This window comes from Eretmochelys imbricata, chromosome 9 (assembly GCF_965152235.1).
Source record: "Eretmochelys imbricata isolate rEreImb1 chromosome 9, rEreImb1.hap1, whole genome shotgun sequence".
NCBI classification, from domain to species: Eukaryota; Metazoa; Chordata; order Testudines; family Cheloniidae; genus Eretmochelys; species Eretmochelys imbricata.
The window spans coordinates 58,771,235-58,789,070 of record NC_135580.1 but is presented as its reverse complement, the minus strand read 5'-3'; the positions used below and the strand labels follow the sequence as shown (position 1 = coordinate 58,789,070).

The 17,836-nt window shown below is 60.8% G+C and overlaps 1 protein-coding gene across 1 annotated transcript in view; it reads left to right on the top strand.

The window, feature by feature from the left end:
- Positions 1-17,836, top strand: part of SHROOM4 (shroom family member 4) — a 55,603-nt gene that overhangs the window by 20,283 nt on the left and 17,484 nt on the right. Inside the window, exon 2 of the mRNA XM_077826672.1 lies at positions 11,694-11,845. Coding sequence (XP_077682798.1) covers positions 11,694-11,845 — 152 coding nt within the window. The remainder of the gene's footprint in view (positions 1-11,693; positions 11,846-17,836) is intronic.

Below are 17,836 nucleotides of genomic sequence, written 5' to 3'. Positions count from 1 at the left end.
GTCCCTAGCTGGGTCACTAGCCCTCTGATGCTGGGGGTCGCTGTCCTTCACAGTGAGCTAGGGATGCTGCCCCAGAGGGAGAGGGGGCTCTGGCAGATGGGGGGTTGCTGCTGAAAGAGCCCTGGATGGGGAGCAGCCTCCTGTTTAGCACTGAGAGCAAAGGGGTGCATGGCTGTTGCTGGCCTATGCAGTTACAGCAAAGATGGTGCCTGCTTTTCCTGCAGTGGGGCTGGAGTGTCCATGCTGCTGCTCACATCAATGAAGGTCTCAGAGCTGGCATCTCCCACGGGCAGGGCCCTGTATGGGCCCCCATGCTCAGCAGTGCATCTGCCTCTTGGGGGGCAGCTGCCAGGATGGCAGAGGGGGCCCCAGGCTGTGCTGGAAGCTCCTGTTGGGTGCAATGCCCTGGAACCATCCCATGTGGGGTCCCGGGGGTGACAGGAAGCCTGTTCTCTGCCAACATGCAGAGCTGCGCTGCCCACCCCATGGGAGCAGCCTGCCTATTGGAGAGTGGTTCCCTTGGCACCTCTGGGGGCAGTGTGGGGCACTGATCCAATGTCCAGCCTGAGGAGCTTAGCATCAGGGTGCTGGGCTCTGTCCCCTCTGGAGGTGTCACCATTTACTAGCTCCCCTCAGTGCCTGTTTCACCCTGCGCCCAGTCATCTGCTGGTCCATGCCAAATGGGCCTTTACAGTCGAGGGTGCTTCATGCTCACTGGCATGGTACTGTCCCAGCCCCTGCTGGCTATCTACCCCTGGTTCTGCCCACTCCTGACCTGCAGCGCCTGCTAGCCCAGCCCTGGGCTCCCCCTGCAGGTGTCTGGCTGGTGGATCTTGCCCACATACTCAGGGTCTAACTGATCACCAGATTAGCAGTCAGGAAGGAATTTTCCGCTGGGTCAGATTGAGACAGACCCTGTGGGGTTTTCACCTTCCTCTGCAGCATGGGGCATAGGTCACTTGCAGGTTTAAACTAGTGTCGATGGAGTTTCTGTAATTTGGAGTCTTTTTAAATCATGATTTGAGGACGGCAGTGACTCAGCCAGAGGTTAGGGGTCTATTATAGGAGTGGGTGGGTGAGGTTCTGTGGCCTGCAATGTGCAAGAGGTCAGACTAGATGATCACGATAGACCCTTCTGGCTTTAAAGTCTATGAGCTCTGCCCATGCTCCTCACTCCCAACCTGTTGCCCTCTGCTAACCCAACCCTGGGTTCCCCCCTCCCCCAGCTCTGCTGCTGCCCCTCACTCCCGATCTGCAGCCCCTCTGGCTGTGTTGGTCCTGGCCCCTCTTCTCCAATTTGGGGTCCTATGGAATCGCTGGCATGTCCCCCCCTCCCCCATCCCCCCGCATGATTCCAGCCATTCTGGGGAGAGCTAGTGGCTGAGCTGTATCTGCCGAAGTGTGCTTAACATTGTCCTTGGATCTCCCTGTCCCCAGGAGCAGCCCTGGAGGCCTGAGGTGGATGAATGGGAGGCTTGAGGTGTTCTGCCCCGCCCAGGACAGGCAGGGAAATCCCAGCCCAGCCCCATCAGCTCTCCTGCCCTTGGGCCTGGCACTGGCCTTGCACCACCCCCACCCCAAGAAAACAGACCGCTCAGACAAACCACCTTCCATAAGCAAAGTCAGCTCTGACCCCCGTGCATGCCTGCCTGCCCACGGCCGCATCTTCGAGCCCCTCTTGGCCTCCAAGCATCTGGGGGAGCTCCCTGGCCTGCAGCATGAGCAGGGGGGACATAGAGCAGGTGGGCTGGAGCCCCTCTGTCCCCCCTCCCTCCCCAGAGCCCTTCTCTCCCCCGGAGGGGTTCAGCCAGGGCAGGTTGGCTAGCGGGAGCTTGTGCTGTTACCATCTCTGGTCTGTGGCTCAGCTGGAGCTGGCAGTGCCAGAGGGCAGCACCTGGGGGCAGTACCCTGGTGCCTTGTGCCGTGCATGCCAGGGATGGTGGTGCTAACACCTCTCTCCATGGACTGCACAGAGCCCAGTGCCTGCTGTGACCTGGGGCTGGTGTGCAACTCCCTCCCCGCTCCTTCCTCCAGGCGCTGAGATTCCTCTCCTGGCTGGGATCTGAAAGATGGGGTGGGAGCTGTACTGGGCCGTCCCCTCATCTGGACTCTATTTCAGCAGCGCGCCAGAGATGGCAGGAATCCGGCGTTGGGAACTGGAGTGATATTTATTTTCTTTTCCAAATCCCAGCTCTGCCCTGGCTGGCGTCGATCAGAACTTTGTGCTGAGCCTGTGACTCGTCGCACTGTCAGCGAGCACCGGGGAGCCCTGGGAGTTCCTGGGGCCAGGGGAGCTTGCTGTGTTCCAGGGGCCCTGCTGGGGGGCTGTGGGGAGCCTGCTGCATGTCATAGGGGCTGGGGGAACCCAGTGTGTTCTGAGAGGCTGTGGGGAGTCTGCTAGGCCCCGTGGGGAGCCACAGCGTGCCTGTCGGGGCCTGTGGGGAGCCCCATGGCCAGCCTGCTGCGCGCCCAGGGAGAGCCCGCTGTGTGCTGGGGGCCGTGGGGCTTGTGGAGTGGATGCGACCAAAGCTGCAGGTGAGGAAGTGAAAAGAAACGCACCTCGTCTCCTTGGCTCATCTGAAGCTGTAGTTCCTTCCAGGCCTTGCTAGGTAAGCAGGGCCACGTCTGGTATCTCCTTGGCTGGGAGTTGCTGTCCCCAGGGATGGCTGGCGTGCTTGCAGGAGCTGGCATGGCTGTGCTCTCCTCTGAGTCAGTTGCCCTGGACCCAGTTGGCAGCACCAGGCTGTTTGCCCATAGAAGTGAGGATCTGGGGCAGGGTGTCCCTGGCTCGGTGGGGAGCACATGCTCTATGTGGGTTGCATTGGCCTGTAGGATCCTCAAGCCCCACATTGGACTCTGCCAAGCTGGGGCCCCACAGCCCGTTCCCGGGGGGCTTGGGAATCCAGCTCAGGTTATTTGCAGCTTGTGCCAGAGCAGGGCCTGGTGGGTGCCCTGGCGTTCAGTGCTGGGGACCACAGGTCAGATCCTGCAGAAGCCGTGCTGTCACTTTGGCAGGGGGGCGGTCAGTGATGTGGGGGTGCAGTAGTGATGGGTGTTGGAATGGCCCCTTGTTGCCCCTCCCGGGAGGGACTCAAGCAAGGTACCCCTGTGGGAGCGGAGCCAGTTTACCCAGTTCCATCAGCCGGGGAAGGATCTTCAGGCTCAATCACATCCTGTTTGGAGACAAGCCTAGGCATGAGCCACTGGCCATGCCTGTCCCTCCCTGGCACTGCCCATGCATGGGCTGTGGAGGAGCAGGCTGCTGTGGGTGCTCTGGCACCAGAACCAAGCATGAGAGGGTCATTCAGAAGATTCCCACTCACCCCATTTGTGCCATGGCACTGGGGGGGCCATGGGCAGCCCTGGCCTGTGGGACGTTCCCACCCCCTACCCTACCGAATGGAGCCCAGCGGGTGGGGGAACCAAGTGAGAGCCGAGCTGCTGTTGTGCTGGAGTCCATCGGCCAGCTGTGGCACCAAGCGTGGGGTGAGCGTGTGGGGCGTGGCATGAAGCTGTCCCTGTCATTGCTTGGGGATGGGGGACATTTGGCCCCCTGGGCTGGGCAGGCAGGGTGCTTCTCCTGCCCAAAGGGGGCTGGGCCTGTTGGAGATCCAGGGGAACAGAACCGGAGACCAAAACACAGGCCTCTCGCCTGGAGGGGTGTGTGGGGTGCCCTGTGGTGGGGGCTGCTGTACCCAAAGAGGCAGTGAAACTGAGCAGGGCACTGGACTCCTGACTCTTTCTGTGTTTGCCACATTGGGTAAGCTCCTCCCTGTTTGTGCCTCAATTTCCCTTGTTGCAGTGGGGCTAGTGCAGAGGTGGGCAAACTACAGCCTGTGGGCCACATCTGGCCCATGGGACCGTCCTGCCTGGCCCTTGAGCCTCTGGCCGGGCAGGCTAGACCTCTGGTCCCTCCCTTGCTGTCCCCCCTACCCCGCAGCTACGGAGCCACGCAGGTAGCACAGATAACTGTGCGGGGCAACTGCTAGTCCTGCCGCTCGGAGCAGGGGGGTTGGATAAGGGGCAGGGGGTCCCAAGGGGCAGTCAGGACAGGAGCAGGGGGCAGTTGGATAGGCATGGGAGTCTTGGGGGGCGGGTGGTGGATAGGTTTGGGCAGTCAGGGGACAGGGAGCGGGGAGGGGGTGGATGGGGGGATTCCTGGGGGGGGTGGTTAGGGGTGGGGGATCCCGGGAGGGGGCAGTCAGGGGACAGGGAGCGGGGGGGGGGTTGGGGGGTTGAATGGGTCGGCGGTTCTGAGGGGGGCAGTCAGGCGGCGGGAAGTGGGAGGGGGTGGATAGGTTTTGGGGGGCCAGGCTTCCCTACCCGGCCCTCCATACAGTTTCGCAACCCCGGTGTGGCCCTCGGGCCAAAAAGTTTGTCCACCCCTGAGCTAGTGCTACACTCCTGCCTGCCTATGGCACCTTAAGCCCCTGAGGTGATGGTGCTGTATCAGGGCTGGCTTCCACCCCGCTGTTCCCCTGCACAGCACCCCCTAGTGATGCACATGCACCATGTTGGGGCATGGTAGCTCCTGCCAGAGGCACGGTGGCCTCATGGCTTGCAGTGGGCGCAGATAATAGTGATAGCATGGTGGTGCTCAGAGGCCCTGCTGGGTGCTGTATGAACACAGAGAGGAGGCCATCGCTGCACTGCAGGCCTCCAGCCGAAGGACAAAGGTGGGCTGGGAAGGGGGTGCAAGCCAATGCATCTGGGTGAGTCCTGGCCCTGCCTGGCTAGTTCTGGGGCTTGTAGCTCGGGTGGCAGTTTCCATGGGGGTCGTGTGGGGAGCAAGAGGCAGGGGAGAGGACTATAGAGCTGGGCAGAAGTTTTCCAGTCAAATTATTGTTTGCGAGGGTCGATATTTGGTCTGAAATGATGGACTCCATTTGCCGTGAAAATGGCATCACAGTGCCTCATGGACAGGGTGGATAAAAATCCATTTTTTTTTTTTTTTTAAATTTTAAAAATCTGATTTTTTTAAATTTACATCAGATTTGTTTTGATAAAATGTTTTTTGAGGAAAAAAACCTATCTAAAGATAGTTTTAATTAAGAAACATTATAGCTCAAAGATATCTCATCATGGAATAGGGATTATAAATTCGAATTCTATAGTATGAGACAGTATGTTCATGTAATGTTTAAGAAAAGTTTGTAAATGAGTTCCAGCAGTTCATGGATTAGGGTCCCCATTTTATGGGGTTCCAAGGACTTCTGTATAGATTATTTAGGTTAATCTTTCTATCTATCCAATGGGGCTGAGTCTAGAAGATACCATCAGAGATGCTTAGTTTTGTCGTTCTCAAACTGTGGATTTGTGTCTTCAGAGATAACATGCTTGTTAACAGCAAAAATGTTTTTAATTAATTAATATATAGAGGTGAGAAATAACAGACCTTAATCCTATTGTTCCTCTGCAAATTTGTGTACAGAGTCAATCCCTTACCTCTCTCTAAAAGTGCAAAGTTTCAAAAAGTTCAATTAATAGAAGATTGTTGGGGGCAGAATAGATCTGGACAAGGAGAAGATGTCTGGAGATAAATGTGAGAAGGGATGGACAGGCAGTAGAAACAAAAGTGAAACTGTTTGACCAGCATATTCCAGAAATTTTGAGGTCTTTCTGAGTGTAGCCTTCATTGATTTGAGATCTACCATACCATTCTCTCTCTAGAAGGGAAAACCTATAATGAGAGCAGGCCATAAAAGAAACCCAGTTTGGGAATATTTTAATGAAGTTCCTCTACCTGTGAAGAATATGTATTAAGGTTATAACAACCAACAAGAATGCATTTTTATGTAGAAATCCATGATTAAATTGAGTCTTCCTGACTGGTGATTTAAATCAAATCCACCCTGCTCATGGGAGTTGTAATTCAGCTCCCTCTGGCTCCCGTTCTCTATGGGCCAGGTGCTCTGGCCAGACTACATTTCCCATGGGGCACCGTGGCAAGCGGTGCCTGTCATGTGCCTACTCCCCTTACCTGAGTGCATCATGGGAGATGTAGTCTGGATGCAGCATGGCCAACCGCAAGTGTTCAAACATCACAAGTCAGCCCCCCAGAACCAGGAGATTTCGAATGCAGAGTAAAAGGTGGGCTCTCTTGGTTTGGTTGCTGAGTGTCCAGGCTGGTCTGGTGAGATTTGCCCTGCACTTCGGAGAGCTAGAAGCATAGGGGTTTTTAAAATGAAGGCTGAGATTCTCCTCTTGTCACAGGACTCCAGGTGCTGGGGCTTGAGAAAAAGCACCAAATATCGCTGGGCGAAATCATGAGAGTTGGCAACTCTGTGAACTCTAGCTCCCATGAGGCACCACTGCGCATTTGGAATTGCTTTATTTGGGGGTCCAGACCCCGTTTGCGAGAAGCTCTAGAGGAACTTGCCAAGCCCTGAGGTCAGACGGCTGCGCTCTGTCGGCATCGGGGCTGTAGGGGCCCTTATGGAGGGATCTGAAGGTGGAGGCAGTAGCAGCTGTTTGAGTTTGATCCAGGAGTTTCCTGGTATAGAGGGGGCAGCACGGGAGCCAACACAGTGGGATCTGGCAGGTGATGCTGGGAATGCTGCTGAAGCCGCAGCAGGCGGTTGCCTGCCCAGATGAGTTGGGAGGTCTTTGGGCTGTCTCCTAACCCCTGATGATTTGAGGCCAGCTCTCCCCTTGTGTTGGGGACGCTCTCAGCTGCTCTGTCCCAGTCTCACCTCCTCTGGCTCCATGCTCCAGGTTTGGACTTTGATTTGTGCGCTCCCTCGGCCTCCTCTTCTGTGCTGGGCTCCATGCATCTGTTGCTGGTGAGATCCGGCATACCTTTGCTATGTTCTTGCTGATACCATCGCTCTGCGCAGGGAGTCACCGGCCACCTTGCTGCACCCGTGGATTCACCCTGCCCAGGGATTCATATGTTGGTTTGATTCAGTGCTTGTCTCCCAGCCCCAGGAGCAGTCTCCTCCCCAGAGGAGGTGCAGCATGGGGAACCCCTCCGCACACACCCCGATGCTGCCCTGGGCTGGAGGGGCCCCCTTGCAGGGGACAGCAGCACCCTTGCCTCTAAGGCACATGTACTCATTGGCCTCTCTGTGGAGATGGGCAGCACTGGGAACCTGTCTGTGCCAATGTGGGGCCAGTTTCTGTGCAGTGGCAAGGAGCCAAGGCCCCAGTCCACGCTGCCCACTGATCAGCGAGTGGGGCTGTCGGTACTAGCACTTTCAGGCACTGATCTAGGCTGGCAATGCCCGGGAGCTGGAATGCCCAGCTCCCCTCGCCTACAGAGCCCCTTGTCCTACGCTTGCCATGGGGTGGATGTACTGATACCATGGACAGGGTGACTGGGAGCTCTGGACACTGGGCTGGCATTTCAGCTCCACAATGGGCTCTTGTGCTGCCCCAACGCTGCTGGGGAATCTGCGGGGAGAGCAAGAGACATTTTTCAGCTTCCTTTCTTTGCTGTGAGATGCATGTGACTGGGGCGGGGGAGGGAGGCAGGCCACGCCACGCCCCGCTGGGCTGCTCGGCTCAGCATGCCTCCACCCCAGCCTGGCCTGTCTTGGGAGCACCTGGCCCCCTGGGGCAGAAGCCTCCTGTCCCACAGCGGATCCCCCACGGTTGATTCGACAGCCGCCCCAGGCCAAGATCCAACAGTTGCCAGGTTGGTTTTGTGGACCCGGGAGCACCAGACCCTTTGGAGAGTGATACGAGCGCCGCTGCTGTATAACACCTTGGTCTCTAGTGCACTGCTTGTGAGGGAGGGGGAACTCCGCTTTCCTGCTTTGGGATTTCCAAGCTCCCCAAGCAGGGTTGGGTCAGGGTGGGGGAAGGGAGGCTCTGCTCTGTCTGGGGGCATTGATATGGAGAAGGGGCATTGATGGCCTATCCCCTTTGCAGATAAAGGAGCAGCACCGATGGTGTAGGCAAAGTGTGGGGGGGTCCACATCTGGGACCGGTCCAGGGTGTGGTATCCTCCCAGCAGGGAATTGGTTAAAGCTCTGGGGGACAGGAGTGCCAAAGTGGTGGGTGAGGAAGGGGGCATAGTGGAGGATGGGCACTGGGGCGTGCAGAGCGAGGGCTGGGATGGGAAGACCTGCCCTGTCTAACCTGTGCAGCCCGTGCTGGGGGAGAGCGGGGGTCAGGCACAGGGCTGGACCTGCGGTGTGATGTGCAGGTCGGCGTTGCCCTCAGTGGGTGCAGCAGACAGTGGCAGGAGCCCTGATAGCCTCCTGGGGGAGCAGGATCACCCCGCGGAGCCGATCCCTGGCCAGGACTCAAGGCACCTTCTGGCTTCTCCAGGGTTTACCAGAATCCCAGCTGCACTGGTGCAGCATGGCAGGAGGGCCCATAGGGAATGTCCGAGGGATGGTGGGTGTCCACATGCCATGGTGATGGGCACTGCCCCAGTGCCCAGCAATGCAGGACGGTGCCGCAGGATGGTGTGTTGTCACCAAGGCTGCCAGGAGCCATGTGGGGCTAGGCACAGGGATGAGGGGTTGGAGGGTCACTGGCGTGTTCTGCATGGCCTTTCTCCCACAGAGTGGGGAGGGCAATACAAGGCTGTGACCCTGGCGCTTGGGGCCAGGTGGGCCTAGCTTGCTGGCCTCCCCAACGGCCCTGGCGCAGGGCTACTCGCTCTGTCAGAGCGAGCTCGGGTGCTGCTAGCAGCCAGAGTCGGATCAGATCCATAGCTCTGGAATTCCAGCAGCCAGACCAGGGAGCTGCTGTCCTGGAGTGGGGGCGCCATGTGGGTGGGGGCCACCAAGAGCTGCCAGGCTCTTCGGAGCATGCCAGTCTAGCTGAGTATTGTGCTGGCCTCATGAGTGGGCATAAACACCCCCCCCCCCCCACGCACACTGGTGTTAGGCAGGGGGCTCGATGGCAGCCCAGGATGGGTACTCCAGTGTGAGTGAGTGGACCCTGGGGCCCAGTCTGCCCTGGAGCTTGGGGCATGTTGGCTCAGGCTGGCCACCCCGGGGCGGGAGCCCTGGGCTTTGCTCTGAGGCTGCTTGGTTTTTTCTGTTTGTGCTGCAATCACTGTATCCATGTTCTTCCCACCTGGTCTGTATTAACCCAGGTTCCTGAGGGCTGGGCAGGGTCGGGCGCTGGCAGCCAGGTCCCCCAAGGGCTGTGTGTGGGAGAGTGGGCTGTTCAGGAGCTTGGGGCTTATGGTGTGGGAGGGGTTGGGGGTAATGTGAGCATCCACAGCACACTGGAGGGTAGCAGCTGCATGAGGGCCGGGACCCCCATCCACTTCAGGCCCACAAGCCAGCTCTGGGCAGGCTCCCCAGGACGTGTTGCTGCTGGCTGTGGGAGTTCCTACAGCTTCCTCCTCAGCCACTGTTCCTGGCCACCATTTGAGGGGGGTACTGGGCCCCGGTTCTGATCCAGCACAAAAATCCCCATGCCCTAGAAAGCTGGGTTGAGACCCGAGACCCCCGTCACACCAGCGATCCTCTCTTGAAGCTCTTAGCAGGGTGATTTTCCTTAGTGAATGTCGCCAGCTAGACTGTCCTAGGTGGAGATGGAAGCTCTCTCGCTGTGGCCCCTTTTAGCTCGGTCTCCTTCCAGGCGCCTGCACAGGGGAGGCCAGAGTTGGTTCTAGTGGCATGGGACATGCCCCTCTAGGAGCTGGGCTGTGAGCCCCGGGCCTCGCCCAGCAGCTGCATGATGGCTTCAGGCAGTACGCTGCGGCTCAGCGGGGGTACCCTCTTTCCTGAGCCAGCTGGGGTTAATAGCAGCCAACCTGGGAGCTGGTGTTGGACTGCCGTGCCCTGGGGCACGGGTGGTAAGGGGATCTGCTGGGCGTGTAGGGATCAGGGCCAAGTGACATGCTCATGGAGCCGCATGCTCGTGGCTGGCCGTACTCCCAGGTGAGCACTTGAGAATGGCCTGTCCTGTCAGAGCCGGAGGAGGGATTTCCCCAAATGGCAGCCTAGCGCCCCATCAGCCAGAGGGGCCGTCTCCCCTCAGCCAGCTGGGTGGGGGAGGGAGTCAGCTGCTGCCCCTCCCCCCTGCTTCGTGCCCTTTAACCTCTTGTGTGCCAGGTTCAGTGATGGGTTCAAGCGTAATATGACTGGGATTGAGAGAAAACCTAGGGCTGGGGGAGGAGGAAACTGGATGCCTTCGACAGAGGGGATACTGGGGGGGGGGGAGCGGGCGGGCGGTGTCCAGCCCAGCCAGTCCATTCAACTGTGTCTTGGTTTGCTGGTGGCTGTGCAGGGACATGTGTCCCCAGTGATATGCTGGCACCTTCTTTCAGACTTAGCTGGCCGAGACACTTGCTGCCAGACAGCTGGTCTCCAGGCGCTGTGTCATGGTGGTATGGGTTGGGGGCACTGCTGCCGCCTCCACCCCAGGAAATCATCTTCCCCCATCCCCAGCTTGGATTGGCGAGCAGGTGGGGAGGCAGGTAGAGGAGCTGAATGTCATCGCTGGGAGGGAGGAGGAGGAATGGGGGTTTATGTGGATTTTGTTGGCGATGGATGGGTAGGGTTGCCAACTTTCTATTTGCAGAAAACCGAACACCCTTGCCCTGTTTCTGAGGCCCCACCCCTGCTCACTCCATCCCCCCCCTCCCTCCATTGCTCACTCTCTCCTACACTCCCTCATTTTCACTAGGCTGGGGCAGAGGTGCGGGAGGGAGCGAGGGGGTTGGGGTGCAGGAGGGGTCTTTGGGCTGGGGCAAGGCGTTGGGGCATGAGAGGGGCTGCAGCTCCGGCTGGGAGTGTGGGCTCTGGGCTGGGGTTGAGGGCGTCGGAGTATGGGAGGGGACTCTTGAGTTCGAGTTTGGATGCAGGAAGGGGCTCAGGGCTAGGGCAGGGGTTGGGGCACAGGAGGGGGTGAGAGGTGTGGGCTGCGGGTGGTGCTGCTAGTCTCAGGCAGCTCCCAGAAAGTGGCCAGCATCTCCCTCTGGCTCCTAGGTGGAGGCGCAGCCCAGCAGCTCCATGCGTTGCCCCTGCCTGCAGGCGCGGCCCCCACATTTCCCATTGTCCTCAGTTCCCGGCCAATGGGAGCTGCAGAGCTAGCGCTCAGGGCGGGGGCAGCGCATGGAGCTCCCATGGCCGCACCTATGCCTAGGAGCCAGAAGGAGATGCCGGCCGCTTCCCAGGAGCTGCGCGGAGCCGGGCAGGCACCCTGCCCACCCCGCTGCAGGTGACCAACTGGACTTTTAATGGCCTGGTCAGCAATGCTGACCGGAGCTGTCAGGGCCCCTTTTCGACCGGGCATTCTGGTTGAAAACAGGACACCTGGCAACCCTATGAATGGGGATGTAGGGGTGAAGGGAGGGGTTGGCAGCAGGGAGGCTGTCACCTGGAGGCCTTCAGGCCCTGACTCCCGCAATGACTTTCCAGCCCCCACAATATATGCACCACCCTGCTCCCTACCTTAAAGGGTCCTGGCGGGACATCTCCATGGACATGGTGTGTTCCAAGCTCTAGCCTTGTGGCCCTGGCACCCCCATCGTTTGGCGAACTCCCAATCCCATGAGACCTCTATCCTGCAGTTGCTGGGCCTGGGGCTCCCCTTGAAGGCAGGAGGGGTGCCGGGGGGCGCGGTGAGGGTGGACAGCTGGATGTGTTGAAACGGGTTCCCTGCGTCACTGGCCAGGGTACTGGGGCATCCCCAGAAATCAAGGGCCTGGCCGCCCCACACCCCTCTGTGTGTGGGTGAGCGCAGCGCCCGGCCCATCTGGGTTGTCTTGGATCTGTGCCTAGGTTGAAGATGGGGGTAAGGCGGCCCTGTCCCGCAAGATGCGGACCGGGGACGAGCTGGTGAACATCAACGGCACCCCGCTGTACGGCTCCCGGCAGGAGGCGCTCGTCCTCATCAAGGGCTCCTATCGCACGCTGAAGATGATTGTGAGGAGGTAGGAGAGCGGGGCCCTGCCTGGTCTGTCCTAGCATGGAGAGTGGGTGAATTGTCCTAGAGCCAGCACTGCTGGGGGTCTCCAGGCCCCAGGGAGGGCCCCACCCTGTGGGCAGAGGGGAGAACCGTAGGAGAATCCAGGTGGCAGCAGTGTAAGGAGGGGTCCCCCCCCGCCCCAGAGATGCTGGGGGGCAGCGAGGGGCTGAGCTGACTGGGCCCCGGGTTGGTATGTCTGGGTGCTGCGAGGCCCCGTCCGGCCCAGTCAGGGGAGAGAACAGAGCAGAGGCGTTTCCCCAGCAGCCCCAGCGCCCTGGCACTCACTGCCCAGAATTAGGGCTCCAGGCTAGAGGCTGCATCTGGGGATGGCTAGGAGCATGTGGCTGGGGGCCGTGTGTGTGCCTGGCTCACTGCCTTGCTGTACAGGAGGGGCCATGGGACCCTATCTCCCTTCTCTGCCAGCCCCCGCCAGGCCACCTCACCTGGGGATTGGGGAGGAGACGCTCTGAGCAGGGCTGTCCCAGCAGGTGAGGGCAGGGGGTTGGGGGAAACTGTGAGGGTGTGTGTGTGTGTTGGGCTTTCCCCATTCACAGAGGGGCAATGAGCCGGGTTACCTCTCTCCTGCACGTGGAGCTTCCTGGCCCCTGTTTGGTTCTACTGGGCCCCCCACTCCCCACAGCAGGCCCAGGCTCCCCTGCTAGCTGGGAGCAGCTCAGAAACCCCTCACAACCCCCTCCCTGCTCAGCCTGTCTCTTTGGAGGCACCTGACCCCCCAAACCCAGGGAGGGGGAGCAGTGGGGGTCGGACCCCCCCTTCCTCCAGCAGTCAGGTGTGTCTGTCTCCTCTCTGCTCTGAGAACCCTGGGGCTGACCCCCAGCACCACCTTATCTCCAGACCCCCAGTGCCCTGCCCCCTTTATCTCCTGATTATTTGGGGTGGGTGAGTCTAGCCGTGGGGGGTCTTACTGTCCTAATAGTGGCTGAGCTCTTGGGCAGGGGTCTGGGAAGCTGGGCAGGGCACCCCTGTCACTGCGGAGCTGACAGCAGGCCCCCTGCCCCCCCACCCCCTGGGGCGCCGGCAAAAGTGTGAGGACTTGGGCGGAAGGTCTGGCTGGAGCCAGGGCCCTTTGCCCCTTTGGGCTTCCTGATGCCCTTGCCGGGAGGGAGGCAGCCTCGGTTGAGCTCCAGCAGCAAGCTCTGGTGTATGGGGGCACAGCTGGGTCTCTGCCTGGGCAGGGCTCTGGGCTGTGCAGCCCCAGGGAGCTCTAAAGCCTTTTGACTGTTTCAGCTTGCTCCTGCGATGCCAGATAGCCAGGTGATGGGCCCCGGAAGAGGCTGGCCTGGGTGTGGATTCCCGTGTACTGGAGACCTAGGAAAGGCCCCTGCTCCTGGCTGTAAGGGGCCCTGGCTCAGTAGGAACCCCCGCCCCCCCCCGGTTCCAGGCCTGGTGAGCCCCGACCAGAGACTGGGGAGGAGGCATTGGCCCTGCTGTCCTATGGTGCTCCCAGCCTGAGCCGCTGCTGCCCTCTGGTGGCTGGAATGTGACTGTTTTCTACTGTTTAGAAGTGCCTGGACTGGAGGCGTGGGGCAGGACAAAGCACAGTCTGTTGGCCCCAGAGCCCTGGCGTGGTGTCAGGGATGGCTCCTTGCTGAGCCCCAGACCCTCTCCCCTCCCGAGGGCGGCTACGCCCTGCCACTCCCAGGAGGGGTGGCTGCCCTGGGGCTGGCACCCAATCTCTGGCCCGAAGTCCGGGCCCGAAGCCTTTCCTGAGCACTGTGGCAGCCAGGCTCCTTGCTTGGGGAGAGGAGCCCCTGGACTCGGGGTGGCCCATTGGCTTCTCCTGCCAGGGCCAGCGCAGCCAGGATCCCCATGCTCCATCCCTCGACTGCAGGCAGGGAGATAGCTGCAGAGGTGTGGCACTGGCTGGGAGGGGACGCCCCAAGGGACCCAGTATCTCTGACCACAGTGCCCCCTTGCCCCCCGAGGAACCATTTCCCTGGGCCAGAAGGTCTCCCCGATGAGCCCGGATCAGCCCGCAGAACTCGGCGCTTGCTGCGGCTGTGGGGCTGCTCAGTGCCAGTGACATGGGCTGGGGGCTCTGCCCAAGGAGCTTCACGTGGGGCTGGGGGATTGGGGGAGGGTGAAATGACCCTGGCCCCGAGCTCTGAGCTGAGCTGGCTTTCGAGGCTCCAGCCACGTTTCCTGCCCCCAGCCAGGGGCTCCCCTAACCCCCTGGCCCTGCCACCCTCCCCAGAGCTGAGGCTGCAGGGCTGCCCGTTCCCCTTGATCTCTTCCAATCTCCACCCCCCTGTGACCTCCTTCTTCCCGGGCTCTTCCCACGGCTTCCTGTGCGAGGGCAAGGGCCGGAGGTGGGGGGCGGCCAAGCCCAGCTGCTTCGGGCAGGGAAGCGGCTGCAGCTGTTGTGGTTTGTTTTGTTGCAATCAGCACTAGTGCTGGAGCGAGTCCCCAGGCAGAGCCCACAGCCTCCCCAACTCTGGCTGGGGTCTCCCCGGGACAAGGTGCTGGGTGCACCCTGACATCAGGGCCTGGCTGGCCTGCCTGGCCAGAAGGTGACCTGGCTTCTTCGTGCTGCCATGTGGGGCAGCCATGGCCCCTCACAAATGGCTGCGGGAGATGTTGGCAAAGGCAGCCCCATGGCATGCCAGCCAGAGATCCCTTCTCTAGCCCTGTGGCCCTTGGCATTGTGGGAAGCAGCTACTGTGAAGAGGAGGGAAGCACTAAGGCCATGCATAGGCCCTGCTCTCCCCTGCAGCTGGAAATGCTCCCTGATCCCCAGGACAGCCCGTCTCGGCCGAGAGCCTGTGGGTGCAGGGGTGGTCCCCTTTCCTCCAGGGCGCTACTGACTCTTGGGATCTGAGTCCCTTGCGAGGAGCAGGGCAGGGGCCTGTCTGGGAGCCTGCTGGTCCCACTGACTCAGTCTGCCTAATGGGGCTCTTGGGCCAGCGGGGCTGGTGCTGGTGGCTCTGCTCGTGCCTGCTGTCCCATTTCCTCCTCATGGCTACTCACGGAGCCAGGAAGCCCTGGGATGCTCTCCAGCCCCAGCCAGCTCCCTCCCTGTTTTCTCTCCCATATGGCAGCGAATTCCTTGCTGTCCAGAGCTTATCTCCCCTGAACATCGCTTCCTCACTCCCTTCCTGGCTGCTGCGGGTGCCCGGGAGCAGGTAGACGATTGGCCGCTGGGCCTGGGGGTGGGGCTCTCCGGACCGGCAAAGACTCCCGGAGAGCACTGGGATCGGGGTCGGCAGCCACAGTGCTAGCAGAGGCTGCCCGGTGTGGCACAGCCAGCGAGCGAGGGCACCGTCTATGTGGTCTGACGTGGCACCCAGGCTCGTGGCTCCACAGCACGGGGGGGTTGGGCTGTGCTCCTGGGGGAGGCGTTAGGGGCAGCAGGTCGGCCACGAGGGACGCAACGCTCTAGTCTTTGGGGACACCCAGCCCAGATCTCTCTGGAATCCCGCATCCATGGTGAGTACGGGGCCTTGGGCTGGCAGGGCTCCACTGGCTCCTGGCACTGATGGCCCCTTACAGCCTATCTCTGGGGAGCAGCCTGGTTTGCCCTGGAGGGAGCCAGGCCCAGTGGGACATGGGGAAGGATGGATGCCCTGCTTCTTGGCTTGTGCCTTGCCGAAGTTGGCAACTTCTGCCAGGAGACGTGGGGCACAGCTCGGGCTCCCCAGCACTGCTTGTCCTGCAGCTTTCAGACAGCTCTTCTCTGGGGCCCTGCATAGCACCTGCCCCCTCTCCCACTGGAGTGTGCCTGAATCCTGACAGAGCATCACCTCCTGTGACTCCCATGCTGAGCACACAGCTCTGCCGGTGCCCCGCACTCCCGATCTGCAGCCCCCTGCTAGCCCAGTCCTGGGCTCCACCCCAGCTCTGCCGGTGCCCCTCACTCCCAAACCACAGTCCCCTGCTAGCCCAGCCCTGGGCTCCTCTCTACACAGCTCTGCTGGTGCCCCTCAGTCCCGACCCATAGCCCCTGCTCTCCCAGCCCATGGCTCCACACACACACAGCTCTGCCAGAGCCCAGGCCCCCCCTCCACCACCCCTCTGTCCCAGTCCTGCCTCACACAACACAGAATCAGCTGGTCTTGCCCAGTCGTGGGACAGCTTCATGATGTAGCCAAGCCCCTAAGGTTCCTAATGGTTTTGAAGCCCATTTCACTCAATGCCAGTCTGGGTGGAGTCAGGGTCTCCTGAGAAGTGGCATGTTCCCCTGCACTGCACCCTGTCTTTCCAGGCCTGGCAAGGGGCTTGTGGCTCGCCCGTGGCCGGCTGCTGCAGTCATCTCTGCCTCCCCTCACAACTCAGGATGCAACCTGCAGGGCTCAGCAAGACCCCCTCTGATCTTGGTACTGCCCTCGACTGAGCAGCATGGGCACCTCGGCCTTATCCCCCGAGGTCTGCAGCTGGATGAGGGGCTGCCCTTGCAGATCAGACCAAAGGCAACGTCTGGGGCACGCAGCTGCTTGGAGAAGCCTAGACTGGGCGGCTGTTCCTGGAGGAGCCAGGAGCTCAGGGCCAGCACTGGGGCGCCAGGCCATGTGCCAGCAGTTGCTTGCTCAGTGCCAGCTAACAGTGGTGGTGCAGGGCTGTGCAGGGACGGGTCAGGGCATTCCAGGCTGGGCCCCCAGCCCCTGCGCCATGGCACCATGTGGCCTGGCACAGCTTCCTGTGCCCATCCCTCACTGGGCTGGGCTGCCACAGGACTCATGTGGTGCCCTGTAGTGGAACAACTGAGCCTACCTTCTGGGCTTCCTGGGGGTGATTCTGACCCGCCCCCCCCATGTCATGCGCCTGCCAGGAGCACGTCTCCCCGCAGGAGCGGGCAACTGTGCAGTCCTGCTGTGCTGGCCTGGCACCGACCCCACGGAGCCCATAAATCCTGGCATTATTGCCATGCTATCAGCACGCAGTCCCTGACCCCCACACAACAGCTTCCTCTACACTTTTCGCCCGGCACCGCCTGCACGTCAGCGACTCCGGGATTGGGATCCCAAATCCCTCGCCCCTGAGAGCAGGGAGACGGCTCTGCAGAGCCCACTTCTTCCCTGAGGGGCCGGGCTGGCCTGGCGTGAAGTCATTCTCCCCCTGGCTGCTCCCTCCTGCAGCATTTGTTAATAGCACCGCTCGGCCCGGTGCTGGGAACCCGGCTGGTTCCCGCTCCCAGCCCTGTCCTTCTGGCGTCAGTTTCCCCTTGCTCCTGTTCATTGTGTCACACCGTGCTGGACCCTGGTTTCTGTTCAGTCCAGCCTGGGCTGCTGGGCTTGTGCTGAACCAGGGTGTGATGCTGTCGTGTAGGGCTCTGGGGCACTGAGCAGCTCCAAGGCTCTGCTCAGAGTCCCCTTCCCTCCCCCCGTGGGGCATTGTGCGTGGCAGGCCCAAGGGCTGGGAAGGGGGATGAAAGCCAACTCAGCCAATGCATAGTTCATGCTGACTCCTCTGTCTCCTGCCAACCTGGCTCCTTCCCTCCATGCCACTTCGTCCCCCAGCACCCCGCCCTACCCCAAGTGCTGTTGGGATACTCAGGCTGGGGCAGCAGTAACGTGCCATCGCAGAGAGTCTCTTGGCCTGGCTCTGGGAGCCTGGGGTCGAGTCCCACCATTGGCCTGTGAGTGCAGTGCAGGACCCTGTACTGCTGGTGGAGAGCTTGTGTGTGCAGCCAGGCCCAGCTAAAATGCCCCTGTTTGCTCTGTGGGGGCAGGGTGCTACCAGTCTGGGTGCTCCTGTGGGTGGCAGTTTGGCTACCTACCCTGGTAGCCCAGTGGCAGTCAGAGGGCTCCCAGTCTCCCCATGGGATCACCCAAGGCTGTGAATTACTGGGGGGATTTGCCTGAGTTCTGCCCCCTGCCATCCAGAGCCAGGCCTGGGCTAGTGCTCTGTGGAGGTGACTGGGATTTTTATTTAGGGCCCTGCCCTGGCTTCCTGGTATGAGCCCGACTTTCCAAGTTGTCCTACCTATTGGAGCAATGCC